The sequence below is a fragment of the Schistocerca cancellata genome, chromosome 4 (genome assembly GCF_023864275.1).
Source record: "Schistocerca cancellata isolate TAMUIC-IGC-003103 chromosome 4, iqSchCanc2.1, whole genome shotgun sequence".
In the NCBI taxonomy this organism is placed as follows: Eukaryota; Metazoa; Arthropoda; class Insecta; order Orthoptera; family Acrididae; genus Schistocerca; species Schistocerca cancellata.
In genome coordinates, this window is record NC_064629.1 from 44,257,243 (window position 1) to 44,282,281 (window position 25,039).

Consider the following 25,039-nt stretch of genomic DNA (forward strand, 5'->3'; position numbering starts at 1 on the left):
CAGGAGCGCCTGCGATGGTGTACTCAACGACGAACCTGGGTGCACGACTGTCAAAACGCCATTTTTTTCGGATGAATCCTGGTTCTGTTTACAGCATCATGATGGTCGAATCCGTGTTTGGCGACATCGTGGTGAACGCAGATTGGAAGCGTGTATTCGTCATCGCCATACTGGCGTATCAGCAGGCGTGATGGTATGGGGTGCCACTGCTTACACGTCTCGGTCACCTCTTGTTCGCATTGATGGCACTTTGAACAGTGGACGCTACATTTCAGATGTGTTACAACCCGTGGCTCTACCCTTCATTCGATCCCTGCGAAACCCTACATTTCAGCAGGATAATGCACGACCGCATGTTCCAGGTCCTGTACGGGCCTTTCTGGATACAGAAAATGTTTGACTGCTGCCCTGGCCATCACATTCTCCAGATCTCTCACCAATTGTAAACATCTGCTCAATAGTGGCCGAGCAACTGGCTCGTGACAATCTGCCAGTCACTACACTTGATGAACTGTGGTATGGTATTGAAGCTGCATGGGCAGCTGCACCTGTACACGCCATCCAAGCTCTGTTTGACTCAATGTCCAGGCGTATCAAGGTCGTTATTACGGCCAGAGGTGGTTGTTCTGGGTTCTGATTTCCCAGTATCTATGCACCCAAATGCCGTGAAAATGTAATCACATGTCAGTCTAGTATAACATATTTGTCCAATGAATACCCGTTTATCATCTGCATTTCTTCTTGGTGTAGCAATTTTAATGGCCAGTACTGCATGAGTGTAGACCAGATGTGGCTTAAATTCAAAGAAATAGTATCGGCAGCAATTGAGAGATTTATACGAATTAAATTAACAAACGACGGAGCTAATCCTCCTTGGTACACAAAACAGCTTAGAACACTGCTGCAGAAACAACGAAACAGACATGGCAAATTTAAACAGACGCAAAATCCCCAAGATTGGCGATCTGTTATAGAAGCTCGAAATATTGCGCGGACTTCAATGCGATATGCCTATAACAGTTTCCACAACGAAACGTGACAGAAAATCCAAAGTGATTCTGGTCGTATGTGACGTATGTTAGCGGCAAGAAACAATCAATGCCTTCTCTGCGCGATAGCAACGGAGATACTATCGAAGACAGTGCTGCCAAAGCACTCCAAGATGAAGGGACAGTGTCACGGCTCACAGGGGACAAACTCTGTTACCTGGGTATCACATTTACTGGGCATACCCACCGTATGATGGCGTATACATACCACCATTCACTTCAAACGATATGAGCACACATCCAGCACAACCTCCACTGCAACCCAAATCGACTCCAGTGAGTGGTCTACATCAGCAGCTATATCGCGTCCAAGCTTGTACACTCTCGTTGGAAAGAATACGGTTTGCATAAGATTATATGAATTAAAGAGGTCTACCAGCATTCTCTTCCTTGCACAATCACTTATACAATTAATGTTGAAGTCACCACATATAACTAACTTTTTGTATTTCCTATAAAGTGAACCAAGAACCTCCTCTAGCTTTAGCAAAAATGTTGTGAAGTCGGAGTCTGGCTATCTATAAATAACAACAGTTAGAAGTTTAGCTCCGTTAAATTTAACCACACCTGCACAACATTCAAACACCTTTTCAGTGCAGTACTTTGAAACATCAATTGACTCAAATGCGATGCCGTTTTTCACATACGTGGCTACTCCCCCACACCGCAAAGAGCTCCTCGAAAAGCAGCCAGCCAACCTGTATCCTGGAAAGGAAGCCTCTGAATTATCTCCTTATTTAAGAAGTGTTCAGATATACCAATAATTTCAGAGTCAACATCTATAAGCAGTTCACCAACTTTATCTCTAATACCTTGTATATTTTGATGAAATATACTAATTCCCTCATTACCCGGATACCTAAGCTTTGTCAAAAGTGATTCCCTTGTTAGAGAGACTTCCCTTAAGCAGGAATACCTATCAGCTGACTTCAATCTAAAAAAGGTGCAGCTCTAACACCCACTACTGCAGGAATTTTCCCATGAGTGATCCCACCAACCCCACCTATGCTGTCACCTATAAGCTTTGCCAACCTCCCCTTCCCATACCTGTTCAGGTGCAGGCAGTGTCTAGTGAAACCCGTCCTGCTGATAGACTCCACCGACACCACTGAAATGTGACCCATGATTTCTGTCATCAGCGCACCCCCAAGTCTCATGTTATTACGCCTGACGGCTGTATCAAGATGAGGCCGATCGTGACGCTGAAACAGTTCCACGAAATGCACATTCGTGTTGCCAGTCTGAGTGGCTATCTTTTCCAGGTCACCATCTATGTTATACTCCCCATCCCTATCAATACTATTACCAGCCCCACCCACAATCACTACCTGATCCTCTTTAGTAAAATCCCTACATAACCCCCCTAAGTTAACAGTCACCTGAGCCAACCCTGCATTAGGCTTCACAATGCTGGTGACCTGGTACTCACTCCCCAGCACTTCCTGCAACTGCTGGCCTACACCTCTACCATGAGAACTAACTAACAGCAGAACCTTCTTCTTCCTCTTCGACTTTGCAACTGTTCTAGGCACAGTAACTACTGAGGTCTGCTGCATACTTCCTACATCTACAGCTACTAGAGATTCCTCTCCACTAGACTCTGACAGTTGGTCATATCTATTGTAAACACCAATAGTAAAACTATCTGAAAATCTTCTTCTCCTAGCAGATCTCTTGCCAACAGCCAGCTCCCATTCCCCAACCCCCTTCTCTCTCCTCATCCTATCTAGCTCCTCCTGTGCGTTTTTCAACTGCACCTGAAGGGCACAGATCTTACGCTCCTGCTTCTCTATCAACTTACTCTTGCTACATAACCTGCAGTTCCAGGAGAGGATCTCACCAGAATGCCCACTGGCTTCCCCACTGCATTCCCCCAGTGAAAATACTTCGAACAAGTCTCACACCGCAATCCACTACTCACAAACCTACGGCAAAGCCCACACTTCTCACTCATGGTAAAATTTTACTTTTTCTAAGTTCCGCTACTACAATAAGAAGATGTTAAAAACCTGACTACAATAATCACAAACTTACTCTACAAGGGAAGTAACTACTATAAACAACAAATGTGAATATAACAAAAGACTAGTACAGAAAGAGAATCAAACGTCTAATGACACAGTAACGAAGCTGTAAACAGTTCCCAAAAGGTTCTTCTGAAATTATTTCACCAGAAAACACCAAGAACACCGGTTGAAGACTACTAAAGTTCCTCAATAAACCACTATACACAAACAATTAATTAGTACTTAGCTTTCGATGCGCCGCTACAGCTGCAACTGGTCAGCGCGGAAAGTAAACACAGGCAAGAGGTTAAGTTGCTCGACACGAAACACTCACAAATATCAGGTCACAACACAAGAAAGCAAGAGGTGAATGAAGAAACCACTAATACGTCACTTATATCATAAATATTAACACAAAAACCGTTAAAATATGTATCTGAAACCTAAAAATATATGAAAACTTAGAGAGCGATCTCACACGCAGTCACTCGGTTATGACATCACACCAAAGATTTAGGCCAGGTGAACGCGGTGGCCATACACTTGGACCTCCATGTCCAAGCCATTTTTCTGGAAATGTTCTGTCCAAATACTGTCGCACATGAACTCTAGAGTGTGGAGGTGCACCATCATGTTGGAACAATATTCTCTGCCGAACATGTAGTGGAATGCCTAACAGTGTGTTGGGCAGATAGTTTGCTAGGAATGCATGATATCTTCGTGTGGGCAACCAGTCAGGCAACATGTAAAGGTTCAAACACCTGTCACCCAGTATTCCGGCCCAGACGCTGATACCAAAGTGAATTTGATATCCGTGATGCAGGTGACTTGCGGGTTCACCTCACACCAATGGTGGGCACTATGCAGACTGATGACACCCTCACGAATGAATGCTGCTTCACCCAACCATATTATGGTGTTCACAAAGTCATCGTTGGCTTCCTGTTGTTGTTGGAACCATTCACAGAATTCTATCCACTGATGGCAATATGCAGGACGCAGGTATTGCGTGAAAGCATGATGATAGGGGTGCAACCCATGCTCGCGCACCATGTTAACGACCGCGTGTTGCAAGACACACAGCTGCCTTACTACGCTATGTGTACTTCGCCGAGGTTCTTGGTGTATGACCACCAGAATAGCTTCCTCAGTAGCTGGAATATGGCGAATCCGTGGATAACCTCTGTCATGCGATGGTGAAATTAGAGAACCTGACTCCCGAAGGGGCAGCTCCAGACGACGAAACACATTTTTATCTGGATAGCATTGATGAGGATATATAACAGTATATTTACGAGCAGCAACACCAGCCCAGTTATCAGATGCACCAAGGACCAGAAGCACATTCACATATTCATACATTCACATATTATACAATGAGAAAATTCTATACAACTATACATGTACATTGAAGTCTGTCATGGACGCGTTACTCCGCTCGCAAATAGTCCCTGTCTGGATGCCTATTCTGTATCTTTACGCCATTGTGCCGACCGGTACGGTACTCAATAGCACCGCACGGTCTAGTACTCGAATTAGGGTCCCTGCGTTATTCAGTATGCATTTCGGTAGCGATACCGTTCGGGTCTAGAGAACCGAAGCGCTGTTGTCGGTTCGTGTCGCACAAGCCAATCAAAAAGCAGGCGGCCGCAGATCCGCGCATGCGCACTGCAACGCCCACAGCGCCACGAACACAAAGCAGCTAGCAGACGACACAGGCGCGCTATTGTTCCAAGTACCGAAAATTGCGTTTACGTTGCCATAACGCATGGCGCCGCATTCCATCGAGCTGACGTGCCCGCCTTCATCGCCCTTGCCTCCTCCTTAACAGTATCAGGTGCAGTATATCCATTACCATGATTCTCAACTGAAATGCATAAAAAATTTTACAGTTTCTCTGACCGCGTGTTTCCATGCATGCATAACAACGATAGCGTATTTGACTGTATTCTGCAGATTGTCGTAAATACCGCATTATGTCATCTTATTCTCATTTACACTGACATCGTGTTTTGGATTTTACGTTTCGGAAAATGAGTTAGGAATAGTGTGTAGTACCTCATTCTACTAATACATCTATAAAAACACCCGAAAATTGGTTCTGAGAGTTTCAGAGAAAAAGAAGATAAACAGAATGTGGTTATAACACGCTCCTAGAGATCCAAATGATTAAGTAGCCCACTTCCCTATATGATGCGTCAACGATTTTGTTCTTTAAAACAAAATTGAAAAAAAAAACGCATTTTCGAGAGCTCCTGCAGTTCGTCGAAGTTTATAACATGCATCTCATGAATGAAAATGTTTTGTATGTGGTGCTACAGTCTAAAAATATTACGGCAGAGATGTTTCATCTCTGTCTGCTGTGGTTGAGGATTCGATCGCAGATAAATAATTGTGACAAGCAAGATTATGAAGATGACTGCTGCTAGTTACAATCCCAGTAATTTATGTTGTGCTCTTAGATTCCTGTCTAACTGCATACTCGGAAATCGCTACATATTCGGAAAAAAATGGTGAATTATTTCTGACAAGAAAAAATATAAAGGTTCACTCACAGCAACTTCATCTCCAACAATTTCATATTTCGCATTTTAAGCACACAGAAATGACGAAATCATTACTGAGGAGGTGTGCTCTTACATGTATGTAATACCGAATATTGCAGAAAACTCTTAATTTACAATGTCTCAGAACGTAGAACGTGTTGCATATATGAAGAGAAAAAAAAATTGCATCAACCCATGCGCGAACCTGTGACCTTTCGAATCATATTCCCCCGCGCTAATCACTTTTTTTTATCTCATTTTGTTCGTTTTCGTTCGTTGTATCTGCTCGGGGCGGACGTTGCAAGTCACCCGTTTCAGTTCGTCATTGATCCATTAACCCAGTTTTTTTTTTTTTTTTTTTTTTGTTACAGAGGGAAACTAACCCTCTGACCGAACACGCTGAGTTACTGTGCCGGCAACCACTTGGTCACACCAAGCAACAGACACGCAGTGCTCATTTGTTGTAGTATTGTGTAGAGGATCTTAGGCTGACTTCGTTGCCAAACGGTGCTGCGTAGGTCATAAATGCGTGATAATTTGGAAGGTTTCCAATATCAGGCTTCACATAATTGCTTTCCATTGTTACTTGAAAGTTGTAAACACGTTTCGATAATTACTAACTATTTCGATAAAGAACCAAAAATGACGTCACTACCGAAACTAACCTACTACACCGACAAGTATGAACGATACAGAATAGGGTCCCTGGCGGACAGAGCATACAGTATAGACACGTCGTCAGTCCTGCGTGCTGTTCCACCTAACATGCATTACACCTTTCACAAATATTGCTCTGCATGATTCATCCTGACACCGCTAACTGTGAAATGTTCCGTTTCGAATTTCACTGTTTCACTAACGGTAATAGACGTGATGTTTCCGCAATCCCAACGATAGAATAATAATAATAATAATAATAATAATAATAATAATAATAATCCATTGAGATACATACTAAACAGCATGCGGTTACCAGACTCAAATGTTGAAAGGCATAGTTAGTGGGACCATCGTGGTAACACATACAAATAGTAACCGAGTTTGGACATGATTCACAAAGCACATTCCCAGTCCTACTGGTAACGTAAGTCACTAACAAAATGTAATGGACCTGAACGAGGCAAGAATAATAGTTGGCACTAATCTATGAGACCGTTGGAGGAGGGTATAAACAAAACAGCTGAAGTGGTGCGAATAAATTCACGCTCACGATGTGGAAAGGGCTTCTTTCAAAGTTAGCCAATCATCCACTTCTACGATTGTAGTATGTAAGTGCAATTGTTTTCTAGAGGACCCGCTGCAATCGCTGTTAACGATTAAGGTGCCAGACACCTACCCACCTCTACTACATTTACCAAATAAAAAACATATAGCTCAACCAAGGATAGAACCCTCGACCTCCTATTTAATGCTCTCTCTCTCTCTCTCTCTCTCTCTCTCTCTCTGCGGATGTACTCGCTGGACGAAATTTTGTGAGAGATATTTTGTTATCGCTGGTATGTGAGGAATCGCGCTGTGAAGCCCGAGTGCGCGAATTTCGCTTCACCCTGTTTACTGAAGCACTCACACACAAATACACCCACTATTTGCACACATTATTTTCATTGGTTGTAAACATTACTTACATCGAGATGTGCTCCCATCATTGCCATGAGATGCCACTCCAAACGCTAATTCAGTACTGAACATACACTACTGGCCATTAAAATTGCTACACCACGAAGATGAAGTGCTACAAACCCGAAATTTAACCGACAGGAAGAAGATGCTGTGATATGCCAATGATTAGCTTTTCAGAGCATTCACACAAGGTTGGCGCCCGTGGCGACACCTACAACGTGCTGACATGAGGAAAGTTTCCAACCGATTTCTCATACACAAACAGCTGTTGACCGGCGTTGCTTGGTGAAACGAAGTTGTATTACCTCGTGAAAGGAGGAGAAATGCGTACCATCACGTTTCCGACTTTGATAAAGGTCGGATTGTAGCCTATCGCGATTGCGGTTTATCGTATCGCGACATTGCTGCTCGCGTTGGTCGAGATCCAATGACTGTTAGCAGAATATGGAATCGGTGGGTTCAGGAGGGTAATACGGATCCCAACGGCCTCGTATCACTAGCAGTCGAGATGACAGGCATCGTATCCGCATCGCTGTCACAGATCGTGCTGCCACGTCTCGATCTCTGAGTCAACAGATGGGGACGTTTGCAAGACAACAACCATCTTCACGAACAGTTCGACGACGTTTGCAGCAGCATGGACTATCAGCTCGGAGACCATGGCTGCTGTTACCCTTGACGCTGCATCACAGACAGGAGCGCCTGCGATGGTGTACTCAACGACGAACCTGGGTGTACGAATGGTGTGGGGGGGGGGTGTTTTGAGGGAAGAGACCAGACAGCGAGGTCATCGGTCTCATCGGATTAGGCAAGGATGGGGAAGAAAGACGGCCGTGCCCTTTCAAAGGAACCACCCCAGCATTTGCCTGGAGTGATTTAGGGAAATCACAGAAAACCTAAATCAGGATGGCCGGACGCGGGATTGAACCGTCGTCCTCCCGAATGCGAGTCCAGTGGGCACGAATGGCAAAACGTCATTTTTTCGGATGAATCCATGTTCTGTTTACACAGTATCATGATGGTCGCATACGTGTTTGGCGACATCGCGGTGAACGCACATTGGAAGCGTGTATTCGTCATCGCCATACTGGCGTATCACCTGGCGTGATGGTATGTGGTGCCATTGGTTACACGTCTCGGTCACCTCTTGTTCGCATTGACGGCACTTTGAACAGTGGACGTTACATTTCAGATGTGTTACGACCATGGCTCTACCCTTCATTCGATCCCTGCGAAACCCTACATTTCAGCAGGATAATGCACGACCGCATGTTCCAGGTCCTGTACAGGCCTTTCTGGATACAGAAAACGTTCGATTAGTGCCCTGGCCAGCACATTCTCCAGATCTCTCACCAATTGAAAACGTCTGGTCAATGGTGGCTGAGCAACTGGCACCTCACAATACGCCAATCAATACTCTTGATGAACTGTGGTATTGTGTTGAAGCTGCATGGGCAGCTGTACCTGTACACGCCACCCAAGCTCTGTTTGACTCAATGCCCAGGCGTATCAATGCCGTTATTACGGCCAGACGTGGTTGTTCTGGGTACTGATTTCTCAGGATCTATGCACCCAAACTGCGTGAAAATGTAATCACATATCAGTTCTAGTATAATATATTTGTCCAATGAATACCCGTTTATCATATGCATTTCTTCTTGGTGTAGCAATTTTAATGGCCAGTAGTGTATAACATTCATGCTTCCTGACAGCTGCCCTGGCGTGCTAGTTGTGTTGTCACCGCCAGACACCACACTTGCTATGTGGTAGCCTTTAAATCGGCCGCGGTCCGTTAGTATACGTCGGACCCGCGTGTCGCCACTGTGAGTGATTGCAGACCGAGCGCCGCCACAGATGGCAGGTCTAGCCTAGAGAGACTCCCTAGCACTCGCTCCAGTTGGACAGCCGACTTTGCTAGCGATGGTTTACTGTCTACATACGCTCTCATTTGCCGAGACGACAGTTTAGCATAGCCTTCAGCTACGTCATTTGCTACGACTTAGCAAGGCGCCATATTCAGTTACTATTCTGAACAGATAATATTGTGAATCATGTACCGTCAAGAGCGACGTTCATCATTAATGGATTAAAGTTAAGGATAAAACTAATTACGTCCGCTTTCTGAATTCTCATTCCTTGTCATGTTCCAGACCTCACGTCAGTATAGTTCTTCCCTCTTCAAGCCAGCCTGCGTGAGCTAAAACGTGTGCACTTCAGCCTCCACTAGTAACACGGTGCTGGCTCTTGTGCCAACACAACACTTGTTATACGGAAGTGTTTATTTCACTTACCTGTGAGTTTCATTCGTGGCACCGGACAAAATGCACTATGCCAGTCAAGCCATCTGGCAGCAGATACTTAATGCTGCCCGTGCGAATCCGGGCCAGCTAGCTAGTGTCACATGTGTCCAGAAGCGTCAGTGACAGCTGAAGCTAAGTTGTAGGCATGATTCATTCATTCATTCATATAACAGAGACATGTTTCCAGTACGCTACCACTTAACTTAAGCCTTTACAATAAATATCGCTTTTTGTAATGCACTTAGCAGAAATTTTCGGTCCTTGTATGTAGACAGGGGGCTAATTTGTAGAATGAGGTATGTTTATAATTCTCTCTTGAATTATTAAAATTTCTTGCTGCGTGTTAGATGGCAGTTTGTTGAAGTGTACATAACATAAAGATCTTAGACCCTTGTATTGGAAATGTGCTTATCAAGGTTCATGAGAAATTGATTTTTATTATGAGAAACAAATATCGTTTACGAATACATACACTGAGAAGTGAGTGAAAGAAGTTATATAGGCAACTGTAAGATCTGCAGTGATCTGAGACTGCCCTTGTTATTGGCAGCTACAACTAGTACCAGCGGTGTTTATTCGTTCATTCGTGGGGATTCCAAGAGTGTTATTGTGTCTACCTCGTAGCCTCCTTACTGTAGCTCTTCTTTAATTAAGTCCGAAGATAATTTGAAATGGATGCCAAGGTAAAAGACTGGAATAGCTCTTCTAGCGTTTGTGAAGAAGCTGATTCGATGCTACTGACCCTGCGGTGGTCTCCACCATTTGTCCTCTACATGGGTTATAAGACAAATGTACGTTACATGGTGACCTTCATGAAGTGGACTTCACAACAGTTGGGAGCGGAGTTCTTCCGCGAGCTTTTAGCGCATTTTTGTGGAATTACGTCTTGTTGTAGGCAGTTGTTGGTAGCTACTGGGGAAATGGCTGTGAGGCTGCTCAAATCCTTCATTTTGAGCTGGAAGGTGTGTAGCAACGACGCCCTCGTCAGAGGCTTTCTGCACCGGTAGTAAAGCTCCTTTGCTGTTAGAATTAGCTCTGTACTTCTTGTTATTGACGCGTAAGTTCTCAATTATCGCTGAATATTTTCACAGTCCATATATTCTCATACTTCATTAGATAATGATATCTCAATGCTGCTGACCATTAGGACAGTCAGTCCATCAGTGCTGAGAAACCTGACGTCAAGGTTCTTTTTTTCCTGCTCGTTGTCCACTTCCATCACTACAACAATCGTCATTGTGGGGCTATCGGCTGTGGGCCGGAACACGTCGGTTGCCAGTCGGAACACCCACGACTTCGTTCTCTGTAACCGAGGGAAACCACACCTGACGAAAAAATAGTCACCCCTACGGACATGCAGATAACCCATGTAACAGGGCCTAACTTGCTGAGGAAGAGGGTCCAAAAGTTTCATCACATATGTCACACCCAACTGAAGCCATTCCTTGATAATTAAATCTCGTTGACCTATGGGGATGCAGGGAGTAGCGGGGATGGTAGTTGACATGTTTCACTCAGTGCTCTAAATACGCGTAGAAATTTGGTATGGGATTAAAAGCGAGTGATATAGCGGGCCACACCAGATGAAATAAGATCGTCAAACAACGAACTATGCGGGCAGCCCTGTGAACGCACCTGTTCTCATCTTCGAAGATGGGGTGTCCATAGCATATTCATCATGAAGATGTAGAAGAAAGGATCACTCTTGTTCACCGATTATGTTGAAATAAACGTCCTGTTTCATTTTCACGGTAATGAATGAGCCAAGTCATGGTACGATAAACCCCGTAAAACATCACAGCCCCACCACCAGCCCGAAGTACATCCTCTGTCTAATGTGAGTACATGCCTCATTGGGGTTTCGGTGCAAACGAAGGCTTGTGTCATTTGAACAGAATTAAAACAGAAACTCGTCGGACCCCCCAACGCTACTCCAGTCAGCTACTGCCCAGTTCTGTGTTGTTTGATTTCCCTAGGATAACAGCCTGTGTAGTGGTTTCTTGACTCCCAACAAAACATTAGGACTCCGAACACTAGATGGTTTTTCTGCTTAGCTGTAAATTATGGCCTTTTGCGAGGCACCCAATTATAAATTCCATTGTATGCAGTTACTTTCGAAATGTTCGTTCGGAAACTGGTTAAGATGGACTTGCAATATCTGACAACAGCAGTTCCTATCGGATTTTAAACAAACTGTCATTGACAAAGCGTGACAGTTGTCTCTAGTTACTGTCAATTTCGATCTTTTTACCACCAATATCCTTACACCGTGTTAGTGGCTGCGAGCGGAACACCTTTCCTGATAGTAGTGTCACATAGTCCACGACGATACATCAACAAATCGGAGAAATTCATTTACGGTGTGGTCATGAAACTGAAAGTGAGAAAATGAGAATTACTTCACCTGTTGAAAAACCTGCTGTGTTTCGTGTCAAGTGGAGGCAAGTGCAAAAGGGTAGGGCACTATTAATCTTCAGCACTTTATACATATGGCAAATAGTGGTATTCTATAGCAAAATGGCAACAACGAATGAGAGGAACAGACTATGCATTCTGTAAGCCTGCCTAGAGTCTGGACGTGCTGAAAAAACTTTTCTGCCAGGCGTTGAGCAAACAGGGTTCAATCAAGTGCAAATTGTAGCGGACATAGGAAGAAACAATGCCTGTCCTGTGGGATCCAATATGATACTTGGATCATTCCAGCGACTGTCAGAGATGGTTGAGAAGACCAGTCTTGCTCATGGAATTTCAACAAGGTTCATCAACTGTATCCATCGTCTCCAGTACTAATTGTGGTCCCCCAATTCTGAGTCGACTAGAAGACCTGAACCAGAGACTTCGAAGGTTCTGTGACAAGCTATGCCCCGACTTAGCAATCTTTCGACACAGGGTAGAGAACTGTAGAGTCCCCTAATGTGGGTCAGATGTGGATTAGATTACCAGAGGAGAATTTAATGACCCGTCACTCAGTGAGACAATTACAGTTTTGAAAGTGGTGAGCGTACAATGCATTCAATGTTTGCATTAACCTCTGTCAAATTTACGATAACACCTATGATAAATAAGCCAGCGTGACACACAGTGTATTGATTATTAGAACAAATTCTCCATTGTACATAAAACATCATTGTCATGTGAGCTAGATCATGCTGGATGATTAGTAATGACTCATACGAGTAATACTATCGTAAGGGGAAAAAATCACGCGAGTACTGCTGCGACTTCTGGGAAAGGCTGAGAATTTTTTACACAGCCCTTATAATGTAAATGTCTTCTAGTGGGATTTCTCAGTTACATAGCCACTCATGTATCGAAAAAGGCTGATGAATTTCTGCAAACTCTGGATGGCATATTAACTATAAATAAATTACACACTGACAACAGGAGTGAAATTTCCATGCACACTTTTTAAATTTTTCACAGTCTGAGGAAAAACAATAAATCTTAATTTGTTGTTGTTGTTGTGGTCTGCAGTCCTGAGACTGGTTTGATGCAGCTCTCCATGCTACTCTATCCTGTGCAAGCTTCTTCATCTCCCAGTACCTACTGCAACCTACATCCTTCTGAATCTGCTTAGTGTATTCATCTCTTGGTCTCCCTCTACGATTTTTACCCTCCACGCTGCCCTCCAATACTAAATTGGTGATCCCTTGATGCCTCAGAACATGTCCTACCAACCGATCCCTTCTTCTGGTCAAGTTGTGCCACAAACTTCTCTTCTCCCCAATCCTATTCAATACTTCCTCATTAGTTATGTGATCTATCCATCTAATCTTCATCATTCTTCTGTAGCACCACATTTCGAAAGCTTCTATTCTCGTCTTGTCCAAACTATTTATCGTCCATGTTTCACTTCCATACATGGCTACACTCCATACAAATACTTTCAGAAATGACTTCCTGACACTTAAATCTATACTCGATGTTAACAAAATTCTCTTCTTCAGAAACGATTTCCTTGCCATTCCCAGTCTACATTTTATATCCTCTCTACTTCGACCATCATCAGTTATTTTGCTCCCCAAATAGCAAAACTCGTTTACTACTTTAAGTGTCTCATTTCCTAATTTAATTTCCTCAGCATCACCCGACTTAATTCGACTACATTCCATTATCCTCGTTTTGCTTCTGTTGATGTTCATCTTATATCCTCCTTTCAAGACACTATCCATTCCGTTCAACTGCTCTTCCAAGTCCTTTGCTGTCTCTGACAGAATTACAATGTCATCGGCGAACCTCAAAGTTTTTATTTCTTCTCCATGGATTTTAATACCTACTCCGAATTTTTCTTTTGTTTCCTTCACTGCTTGCTCAATATACAGATTGAATAACATCGGGGACAGACTACAACCCTGTCTCACTCCCTTCCCAACCACTGCTTCCCTTTCATGTCCCTCGACTCTTATAACTGCCATCTGCTTTCTGCACAAATTGTAAATAGCCTTTCGCTCCCTGTATATTACCCCTGCCACCTTTAGAATTTGAAAGAGAGTTTTCCAATCAACATTGTCAAAAGCTTTCTCTAAGTCTAAAAATGCTAGAAACGTAGGTTTGCCTTTCCTTAATCTATTTTCTAAGATAAGTCGTAGGGTCAGTATTGCCTCACGTGTTCCAACATTTCTACAGAATCCAAACTGATCTTCCCCGAGGTCGGCTTCTACCAGTTTTTCCATTCGTCGGTAAACAATTCGCGTTAGTATTTTCCAGCTGTGACTTATTAAACTGATGGTTCGGTAATTTTCACATCTGTCAACACCTGCTTTCTTTGAGATTGGGATTATTATATTCTTCTTGAAGTCTGAGGGTATTTCGCCTGTTTCATACATCTTGCTCACCAGATGGTAGAGTTTTGTCAGGACTGGCTCTCCCAAGGCCGTCAGTAGTTCCAATGGAATGTTGTCTACTCCCGGGACCTTGTTTCGACTCAGGTCTTTCAGTGCTCTGTCAAACTCTTCACGCAGTATTATATCGTATCTCCCATTTCATCTTCATCTACATCCTCTTCCATTTCCATAATATTGTCCTCAAGTACATCGCCCTTGTATAGACCCTCTATATACTCCTTCCACCTTTCTGCTTCCCCTTCTTTGCTTAGAACTGGCTTTCCGTCTGAGCTCTTAATGTTCATACAAGTGGTTCTCTTCTCTCCAAAGGTCTCTTTAATTTTCCTGTAGGCAGTATCTATCTTACCCCTAGTGAGATAAGCTTCTACATCCTTACATTTGTCCTCTAGCCATCCCTGCTTAGCCATTTTGCACTTCCTGTCGATCTCATTTTTGAGACGTTTGTATTCCTTTTCGCCTGCTTCATTTACTGCATTTTTATATTTTCTCCTTTCATCAATTAAATTCAATATTTTTTCTGTTACCCAAGGATTTCTACTAGCCCTCGTCTTTTTACCTACTTGATCGTCTGCTGCCTTCACTACTTCATCCCTCAAAGCTACCCATTCTTCTTCTACTGTATTTCTTTCCCCCATTCTTGTCAATTGTTCCCTTATGCTCTCCCTGAAACTCTGTACAACCTCTGGTTCTTTCAGTTTATCCAGGTCCCATCTCCTTAAATTCCCACCTTTTTGCAGTTTCTTCAGTTTTAATCTACAGATCATAACCAATAGATTGTGGTCAGAGTCCACATCTGCCCCTGGAAATGTCTTACAATTTAAAACCTGGTTCGTAAATCTCTGTCTTACCATTATATAATCTATCTGAAATCTGTCAATCTTAATTTAACTTACCGAATAATATACATTGTTTTAGCAGCAAAAGTTTACTGACCTCAAAATCTTATATTTGTGCACTAGCGTGGACGAAAGTACTATTGTCACCATGAATAATAATAAATAACTCACGGACGCCAACATTAGGAGCGAAAGCTTCACCTGGAGTCATTACAACATTTGTTTGTGTTACTACATTTAACTGTTGCATCTACGTGGTAACAAGTGGACACAGTTACCCCAATGGGATAGTTGATAGTGATTAAACCTAAAAATATTTTGATGTATGCAAAACTGTATGTAAAAGGCAGTTTCTTTGGTGTTTCTACCAGAGTTACTTAGGCGTTACTTGAAGACTGACCAAATATGAAGAAAATTCTAACATATGGTGTTTTATGAAAGTTCAGCCTGTTTACAGATTTGAATCAGCGTGAAAAACTGCGTTTTAAAAAGTAAAAATGATGTTATATATTTAAAACTTGTGTGTCTGTATTACATTCCATATGTTGTCACTCCCACTCGCAGTTTCATTGGCGTGGATCATAGACGAATACTGGTGTTTCATGCAGAGATTTAAAATATATATTTTTTACACTATAATGAGTTGAGTCGTAGTTTGTGAGGTAAGAAGATGAGTCAAATATAGATTGAATCCCCACCTCCGAATAGTATACTTTGATCTGATACATGTCAAACCTAGGAAATGACAGGCAGGTTGCCCATGCCTGCCAGCGAATGCCCGTATACTAGAACGTAGTTCTAGCAAAATTTCATCAGCTGTGACGATGAACCGTCTGTAAGTTTACTACCCCTCTCTGATTTTGGACTATCTGCCCCCAATCAATGAGTTCCATTTCGACACTGACACATTCAAATTTAGTACTAACTGTCCCACTAGAATTATCTGAATAACTCAGACTGGGTGCCTGTTCATTCGTTCTAGGCTCCATCAGTGATGATGACGCTACGGGTTAGCACACATTAATACTACGCCGCATATACTTAACTTTGTCTGCTTCTGCTGCACTGGTGCTGCCGAATGTGCAGATGCAGCCGATGCTGATGAACGAAGTCGTCGCCGGTGGCCCACGCTGCCATTGCCGCCGTCAGTCTTCGCCGCTGCTGCAGACTCGAACTCAGCACGCCTCTGTGTAACCTTCTTCTTCTTCTTCATTTGCGAAGCTCCGCACCTAACTTCCCCACAGTCACCTTTTGCTACCAATTCTCACGCATGCAGCTGCTGCATAATCTTATGCTCGAAGCCCCTACTCAAACTGCCTATCATGCAATAGATTTGCGACCTGTATAACAGAATATCCTAAAGAGTTAAAATTATAGGTGTAATTCTAAAGGGATTAAATTCGTATCACGGGCTAGAAAACTCCAATTGCGGCGGCACCTTACAGTTACTGTTAGTGTAGCTGCTCTTCCAAACAGCATCACATACGAACAAACCAGTTGCGTCTTTACCTGTGGTTACTCGTACTTTAAATACTTGGACTCTAATTAAAAAAATAGCTCGATGTGCACGTCAGCTTTCACGCCCTACAGCTAACTGCTGCATATAATAATCTGTAGTTGTGATCCTGTAGTCAAATAGTATATGCATTGGCTAGAATTGCAAATTAATAAAATACACAGAAATCTAAAGTAAAACATAAATGAATAATTTAACAAAAAGAGTTGTGTTCTAACGTCTGTAACTGATGTAGACGATAGAAAATTATGTCGAATAATGTTTATTCATGAAAGGACATGTCAGATAAACGGAAAGTGGTTCTACGATAATCAGGTATAATACGGACATAAAATACCCTTATCAAATGTAGTAAAGTTAATGCCGAGAGTGTTACGAGAGTGGTAGCAAAATCCCCAGACTAAATAGTCATCAAAGATACGCGAAAACTAAGTCAATTTCGTACTCACAGTACACGAAATATTCTCCAGCTCAAAACAGTTCAAAGTTCAACATGATAATTCATAAAGTAACACACATGATACAAAAAATAGTAACTATACTGTGTCTATTCTCAGTTCCGTAATACAAGCAGATAAAGTTAGTCCTACTCTGGAGAACATTCAGACCTCGAAATATAAAATCCCTTCAAAAGTTAAAGTATTGTAGCGGCCGTTCATCGCTCAGAGTCTATCATCGATACAAACGAATATCACACGTTGTCGCAGGTAGGTCTATGTTCTTACAGCACTCGACGTGAAGTGTTCCCTTCAAGATCTAACGGAAAATTATCCTCAATATTTGAAATCTCATGGCAGCTGTTCACCATACAGAACCCATCACCTCTAAGTTCGAATCACTTCTTCCACCATAAACGTAAAAGTATCCAGAATCGCTCCCTTAAGCTCATCACTCGAAAAGTCCTAGTCTGCACTTGACTCCCATAGTGTTCAGCTACTGTCTGCTTTCCCTTGGCTAAAGGCTGTCCCCACCAAATATATGTTGTTATTGAACTCTGCAGATATGATTTGACTCACTTGACCACTTTACCACACTTGACTAATATGTCACAAAACTATTTAACTAAAAGAAATGTTATAAACATTTGATACACTCAGACCATGTACACTGATTAAAAATAAATTTTTGCTCATAAATAAATAAGCTAGCATTCTTGTGCAAGTGTGCTCATGTTAAGTGATAATGGATTGTCGTTAAATTTTGTTTACACAATTATTTATGCCTGCTTCTGAGAAGCATCTTTTGGTTCTCTTTTCAGTTGTGGTGTCCACTAACAGATACGATCGGCCGCTTTTAAATTTGCACAGTTTTTCAATAGCATTTGCTGTCAACTTTTGAATAAGTTTACTAAGAAAATAGTAAACTGTTCATTAAATAAATACACAAGCATGACAAAATATGAGGCATGCATGCTGTTTTCATTTGCTGTGTAGCTGTGGAGAATATGAGTTCTGACAAACATTTGCGTAATAATAAAACGTTACAAAAGACGTCATAAGCCAAAATATAAAATGATGAGTAGCTCTCAGGGATGATAGCTATCATGCAATGCTATCATCTGAGATATCGTTTGTTGAAATTGCATGAAGTGTTTAAAAGTTGTTTATCCAGAGAATCATTGTGGAAATATTTAGTCACTGTAAATTATAAAAGTTCGCTGTTTTAAAGATACTGAAATTATTGCTGTGCCATTGGATATGCATCATTTTTCTCGGATCATCGATTAATATTTGATTGTAAATTATTACAGGCTCTTAAAGAAGTGTGAGAAGCCATGTTTCAATTTGTCTAACACTCTGTCACTTTTGGAGCATCATCTGTCCTCTTAAGTGTCAGAAATTCCCATACCAGGATTTTCGCATTTCCGGCCATACGCTCCTCGTCTCTGCACCTGCACTGGTCGCTAAGCCAGGCCTGCTGCGGTGTGCCCTGAGTTCTTGGGCCCACTAGAATTTAGCTGTACAACAAATTCATGTTACCTCGTACCAATACTTGGTGACCGATTAGCTCACCAAATCCCCATTTCTGAGTACTCATTAGTGACAGTTACTGAAAATATAATGCAAAAATTATTAAGGCAAATATGCAGAAGTTTGTTTACTCCTTATCAGTTATAGACTTAACTGATGAAAACAATTTGCTTCTGTACAAACAAGTAGACTTCGGATTTGGAATTAAAAAGAGCTATCAAAGATTTAAAAAACAACAAAAAGACACTGTTGTGATTGATATGAATAATGGAAACTATTTGCTTTATATTAAATTTTGTTTATGAAGAAAATATTTTTCATACACAATTGTGTTTGCGAAAAATTGAAGGTTTTTCAATATGTTCATTATAGGATATATGCTATTGCTCTATTTTATCATTTGGAAGTTTCTAGCATATTAGAATAAATATTTATAGTCTCCATCAGGTAAACGTTTGGCTTCTCAGACAGTTCTTTTACAAAGGCTATCTTCTAAAATCTTCACGAAAAATTCTCCAATGTTTACCCACAACCTCACACTCAAACAAGTATATTAAGTGTACTGGCACATAAAGGGTACTCTTGTCCATTATAACCAACTTCAGTAATCAGTGATTTTGTCATACGTTGCTAACATAACTTATTTCTAGCGTATTTTATTGAACTATATAATTCTATACAGGTATTAATTTTATAAACAAAAAATGTTTGACAGAAATATTTAGAACTTACACTGAGAATAATTTATAATTTTACCAGAATGACTCCATGTTGGATGAAGAAGATGATGATGAGGAGGAGGAGGATGATGATGATGATCCCAGTGATGAACATCAATCTGCTCGCATATTTCGACGACTGGTTGCTTTGCTTCTGAGAAATAGTCAGAGAAACTTCACTGGCTCATTTTCACATGAATAAATAACATGTTTGGTCATACAAATTGTAATTGTGCCCATCAGTATTAATATTGTTTTTTTTTTTTGTAATTTGTGCTTCAAAAATGTCATTTATTATATTGAATATTGTTCTGCAATATATGTTTCTATACAGATATATTTTTATAAAATAAAAATATGCTCCCATAGATATTTAGATTCTATTTTGACAATAATTTTCCCAGGAATATATCTCTTTTTCAGAGGAACTCTCCTACACAGAAAAAGACTGAAATGACCTCCTAATCAAATATCAGAAATGCACAAATTACTGCAAGATGAAGTTTGTTCTCTATAGAAAACCCTAAATGTATATTCACTACTTCATATACACATAAGTAACTGAAGTGTTAATGCGCACAAAATATGCTTGTGTTCATCGTATCCATCTTCAAAAATCAGTGTTTATCACACTTTCATGAAACAAGTGTTCTGTACTGAATTATGTTACCCCATACACATGTATAAGAAAATATGTCCCCCACAACTGTTTAAAGCAGATATTGAGAACAATTTCTGTTTATCAGGATGACTCCAGTGTGAAAGAGAAAGTGGATTACCTACTAAATATAGATCAGTGGGAGCCTAGATAGCAGCAAGACGCAGGTTCCCTTTCAGAAGAAAACGTCATTGTATATTTACTACCTCACATTCACGCAAATAATTAAGGTGGTGGGGCTCTTGGAGGAGTGCACATGCCAATCACATTAATCTTTTAGTTGGTGATTATGTCAATGGTACTTTACCTTATTTTGTAATATATTGTGCCGAAGTCTCCTGTGATCCATGGACGTTTCTGTGGAGAGTTGACTTACTCACCTAAATACTACAGACAGCCTTACCAGAGGTGCAACCACATCGGTAGGTTGTCTGTAGAAAGGCCAGGTTAACATATATTTCTTGAAGAGTAGCAGCTGTCTTTTCAGTAAGTGTAAGATGAACAGTCTGAATAGTTGACTTATTTGGCCTTGTATGATTAGTCAACATGGTTAGCTACGTTGCTTCTGTTAATGGCTGAAAGCAAGGGAAGCTCTGTTGTATTTCTTGAGCTCTGCTGTATGGCATCTGCTTGGAAAAATATTTCAGAAACCACATCTTTTCCTGAAAAAAAAACAGTGAATACCTTAAAGTTGGAAATGATGGGAATTAGTAATGTGTTGTGGCACGAACAAAGGGTCAGAAATGGTGTTCGACATCTCTGCCAGGAGCCGAGATCGATAGCAGCTCGGATATGCTAAAGCTGGTGACTGACAAATACCACCAGAGGTGTCGTGTTGTCCCAGCTGCTTACAGTCTTAACAGATATCGACCCTGTTGTGGACATTGACTTTCTAGTCATTGTTTTTGGCATTTATTCGGTGTTCTACTCGTGACGAACTTGGCTTTGTTTACAGATTATGCATTTGTATCAAGAGCAGACATAAAAGTGGCGATGAAATCTTGCCCTCAGTTTTAAGTGACACACTTACAACCAGTGTCAGTGTTATGAACCGCAAGTTTCTGGAACTTTGCCAGCAATAGCTGTCACTGAAATAACGGCAGTTCAAGGAACAACAACAACAGTTGGCAGAGATATGCTGTTTTGCTCATGACGTTTCTCGTAGGCAGCAAAATGCTTTCCTCTTGTCTTCTGGTTGTCATTTACACGAAGTGGTGCAGATATTGCAGCCACTGTCAGACCCAAGTGATTTATCTTTCAGTAATCTCCGTACGCTGTTCACGAATACTGTAGTTAGCAGGCACACCTGCTGCAGCTATGTTACAGTTTAATCAGTCTCATAAACAACATGGACAGTCGTACACAGCATGGGCTGCCGACTTGCACGGCCTCACATATAAGTACAATTTCCTTTGCCTGAGCTGTAAGGTTTCCCTATCAGGGAAGCCACAACAAAAGCTTTGGCCAAGTCTAATCGTAACCTTGGTTAGGTGCTTACAGTTCCTACATTTTTTGACTTTACTTCTGCCTCAGCATACCTCCACAAAAGAACTTCATGAGTCAATGCTCCTAAAGGAGGGATGTAACACAAAATGTAAAAAGTTATTTTAAAAAATCATTACAGCCATATTGATTAATATACAAATCTAAAATTTTGCAAGTATAAAGCAAAAGAGCTGTGTTTTAATGGAAAAATATAATAAAATATGCAGGATTAATACTTTGCCAGAAATTAGAATTTTTAATTTTCTATTGCCTTTTTCTTTATAAAAATCCATAACTCAAATTCTAATCATCTGAAAATTTTGTTGTAGTGTCCTGAGAAGGTTATAAGACCACTGAACTACAGTTATTAATTTATGGTACAAATTGTATCATTAACAGAGTTATTATTTAGCACATCCAAAATTAACTATTTTTACATACAATCGTCTAAAAATCAGAGTATAATTGCAGGATTTCGTATTTTTTAGTTCCAGGGAGACAGCAACACGTTGCGAACAGTTCCTGAAAATTTCATAGTATTAGCGGGATGGACGTTTCGTTATGTTCCCTTTCGAGTTGTTACCAAATATTTGTATTGCATCACACCAATTTGTTGTTTCAAGCAGATGTGGATGAGTTTAAGTCCTGAACTGAAACCGTCGGAAAAGGGAAATGGTACATTTCCTGACATGAGTGCCTGTTCAAAATATCATGTACTCACTCCCCTCTACAAGTCCCAGAACTTTGTAATGGAATTTCTGTACACCCTGTGTAATGCTTAAGGGGCAGAAGGCACAGACAAACAATACTGCCCGTAAGTTGTCGGCAAACACACTGACAAGAAGCAATGAATAACGTCAGTTAACAGCAGCAGATTGCTTTCAGTATGGAATTACTCAGAAGGCCTACCACATAACAATCCCATAACATACTACAGAACAGGAAGCTGCTCCCATGCAACACGTTCCACGAAAAGCAACATACCATCATGTCCACGCTAGATTGGCCTCGTTTCTCCCTAAACGAAGCGACTCAAAATCTCCACAGACTTTACCCCAATAATCACTGCAAATTTCCACGTCGGTCACAGAACACCAACTGCCGTAGCCCGCGCGATCTTGTTACCGCTCCACAGTCCCCCAAGCAACAACCATCCTATCGATGGGCAAAGACGTGTCAACCAGAAGAGAGTAACGAAATGGTTGACCTTACTGCTTATCGGCTTCGCTATAATTCAGATATTTTTCTAGAAGTACATAAAATCTCAAACGAGATGGTGCCTTACGTCAGAGAAAATATCCAATCACAAAAGCTATTTTCAAAGAGTTATTCTCAAAACATAGAACCTAACATTAAATCATTACTAATCCAGCGTAAGAAATGTTATAGATTCGTACAGCTCCACCTATTAGTTTTTACCCCTACGTGTTTAGAAGCAGTGATTACACTTTCCCAATAATTAACGACAGAACACTTCGACCAATAGTCAGGAGTAAAGATATAACTAGTAATTGTGCGCCTATAAGCAGCCATGACAGCTCTCATGAAAGAGCAGCTTTATCAAATTTGTAACACAACGTTACTGGGTTACCTACTTGTCAGAAAATATTAACTTTAGCACACGAAGTTTGAAACCAAATTTTAGAAATAAATTATGCCCACAGTTCAAAGCTCTACAAAGGAATTTGAACTCAGACGTTCCTATCTCGAGTACTGAGGTAAGTCAAGTTACTTTCCATCAGGAATTGCATGTACTCAGTGACTGTCATATGGCTTTCAAAATGATGGAACACAGCACTCAGTCGTCCTTTTCTTTCCGGTCTTTTTAAGCAAATCTAGATTTCGGCTAGTGCCTAGCCATTATCAATGCACTAAATCATAATATCAATGCATGTCCTAGTACGTTAGTCCCCTGTTCGGGCTTCTGTCACTGTTCGTTCGTCGATTGAGGTAAGTGCAATTAATGGGCTGTTAGCTCGGTATAGTTCGTCAAACACAAACTAAACATCATGACAAAAGAATGAAACTAGGAAAAATCGTGATTCAGCTTTATCTTCCTGTCGCTGTTCTTGTTAATCCATTAGCGCCCATTGCCCTCTATTGAGGGCAGTCGATATTTCCATTATTTTTACAATATGTGTTACTTAAGACCAACAGTGGACTTTTGATGTGGTAAAGTGAGGTTTCCTTCAGTAATTGGTTATTTAGTTAAGAAAAGTGAGTGTTTTTGCAGAACCTGCTGGTTATTTCTATTTTTGTTAGTGTGGCTGCGTCTAAGGTAAGACCACTGTCATTTTCTGGATACTGTGCAACCTAACACTGTGATAGTTTTTGTTACTAGTGGAGGGCAAAATACTTCATTGCATTTTGTGATCCAGTGCATGAAAACTTGCTGGCCTCATTTGAGGACACTGGCCACTTCTGTGGAAAATGTTATGTTTTTCGAACTTTTCTCATTCTTTCGTCATGGTTCGCCAAGTTTTTAAAACCGTTGAAGAGGCAGTAGGATATCTATTTTCTGAAGACAGAAGCAAATATGGTAGCTCTGCATCCAGATGTAGCTGAGTAGAAGAATGAGGAAAATACTGAAGATGACTTGTTAAGAAATACCCATCTATACGCAGGTACTATTGCAATTTTACATAAAGGAGAGAAGAAAGACATTCCTCATGTTTCTTCCAATAGCACACATTGTGTGATCAGGATCCGAAGTTTTCATTTCGTGACTTAAGAAGAAGCCTTCTTGTCTCTCATATGAATTGAACCCGTACAAGTTTTTGAAGAAAATTTTTCAGAAGATGTTGTAAGCATGACTGTAGAGAAAACTCAAAGATGCGATAGGGAACGTAAAAAGAATATAAATTTTTCATTTGTACCTGATGAAATTCGGGTATTTGTTTACCAGCTATCATCAATTGTCCAATTAAGAGAATATTGATCTGAGAATGATGGTATTCGTATAGTGAAAGGTGCAATGAGCTGTAATAGGTATCTTGTATTGAAATCTATATTACATTTCAGTTGTAATAAAAAGACCAATGAAAAAAGTGACAAATCTTTCAAAATAAAATCATTAGCAGAGGCTCTGGTACGAAACTGTCACAAATGAGGAGTCTTTCAGGAAAATCCAGCAGTTGATGAAATGATTGTGAAATACTATGGACATCACTTTATAAAGCAGTTCTTACTATATTATGGGAAAGACCAGAAGGATTACAATGAGGATCTACTACGGGGTTTCAAAGTATTTTTGAAAATGTTGCCCATTATTGATGAGTAGAGCTGCTACAAAGTATTTTTTGGCAATTACTTTACTTACCATGTCCTGGTTGTCCGACTGAAGAAACTAGGATTCCATGCAAGAGAAAGCAGAACGGGAAAGTGCCACCTATCACCATATACTCTAAAGAAAAGGAAAGGGACGGTATATTTTAAGTTGAGATTTGAAGGAGAGAAGGAAATTTTGGTCACCAAATGGAATGATAACGAG

General features: G+C 41.0%; 1 protein-coding gene across 1 annotated transcript in view; it reads left to right on the forward strand.

Annotated features, from left to right (window-relative positions):
* Positions 1-19,630, forward strand: part of LOC126183709 (uncharacterized) — a 302,729-nt gene extending 283,099 nt beyond the window's left edge. Inside the window, exon 6 of the mRNA XM_049925896.1 lies at positions 19,447-19,630. Within this exon, the coding sequence (XP_049781853.1) occupies positions 19,447-19,608 (162 nt within the window). The 3' untranslated portion in view covers positions 19,609-19,630. The remainder of the gene's footprint in view (positions 1-19,446) is intronic.
* Positions 19,631-25,039: the final 5,409 nt, after the last annotated feature.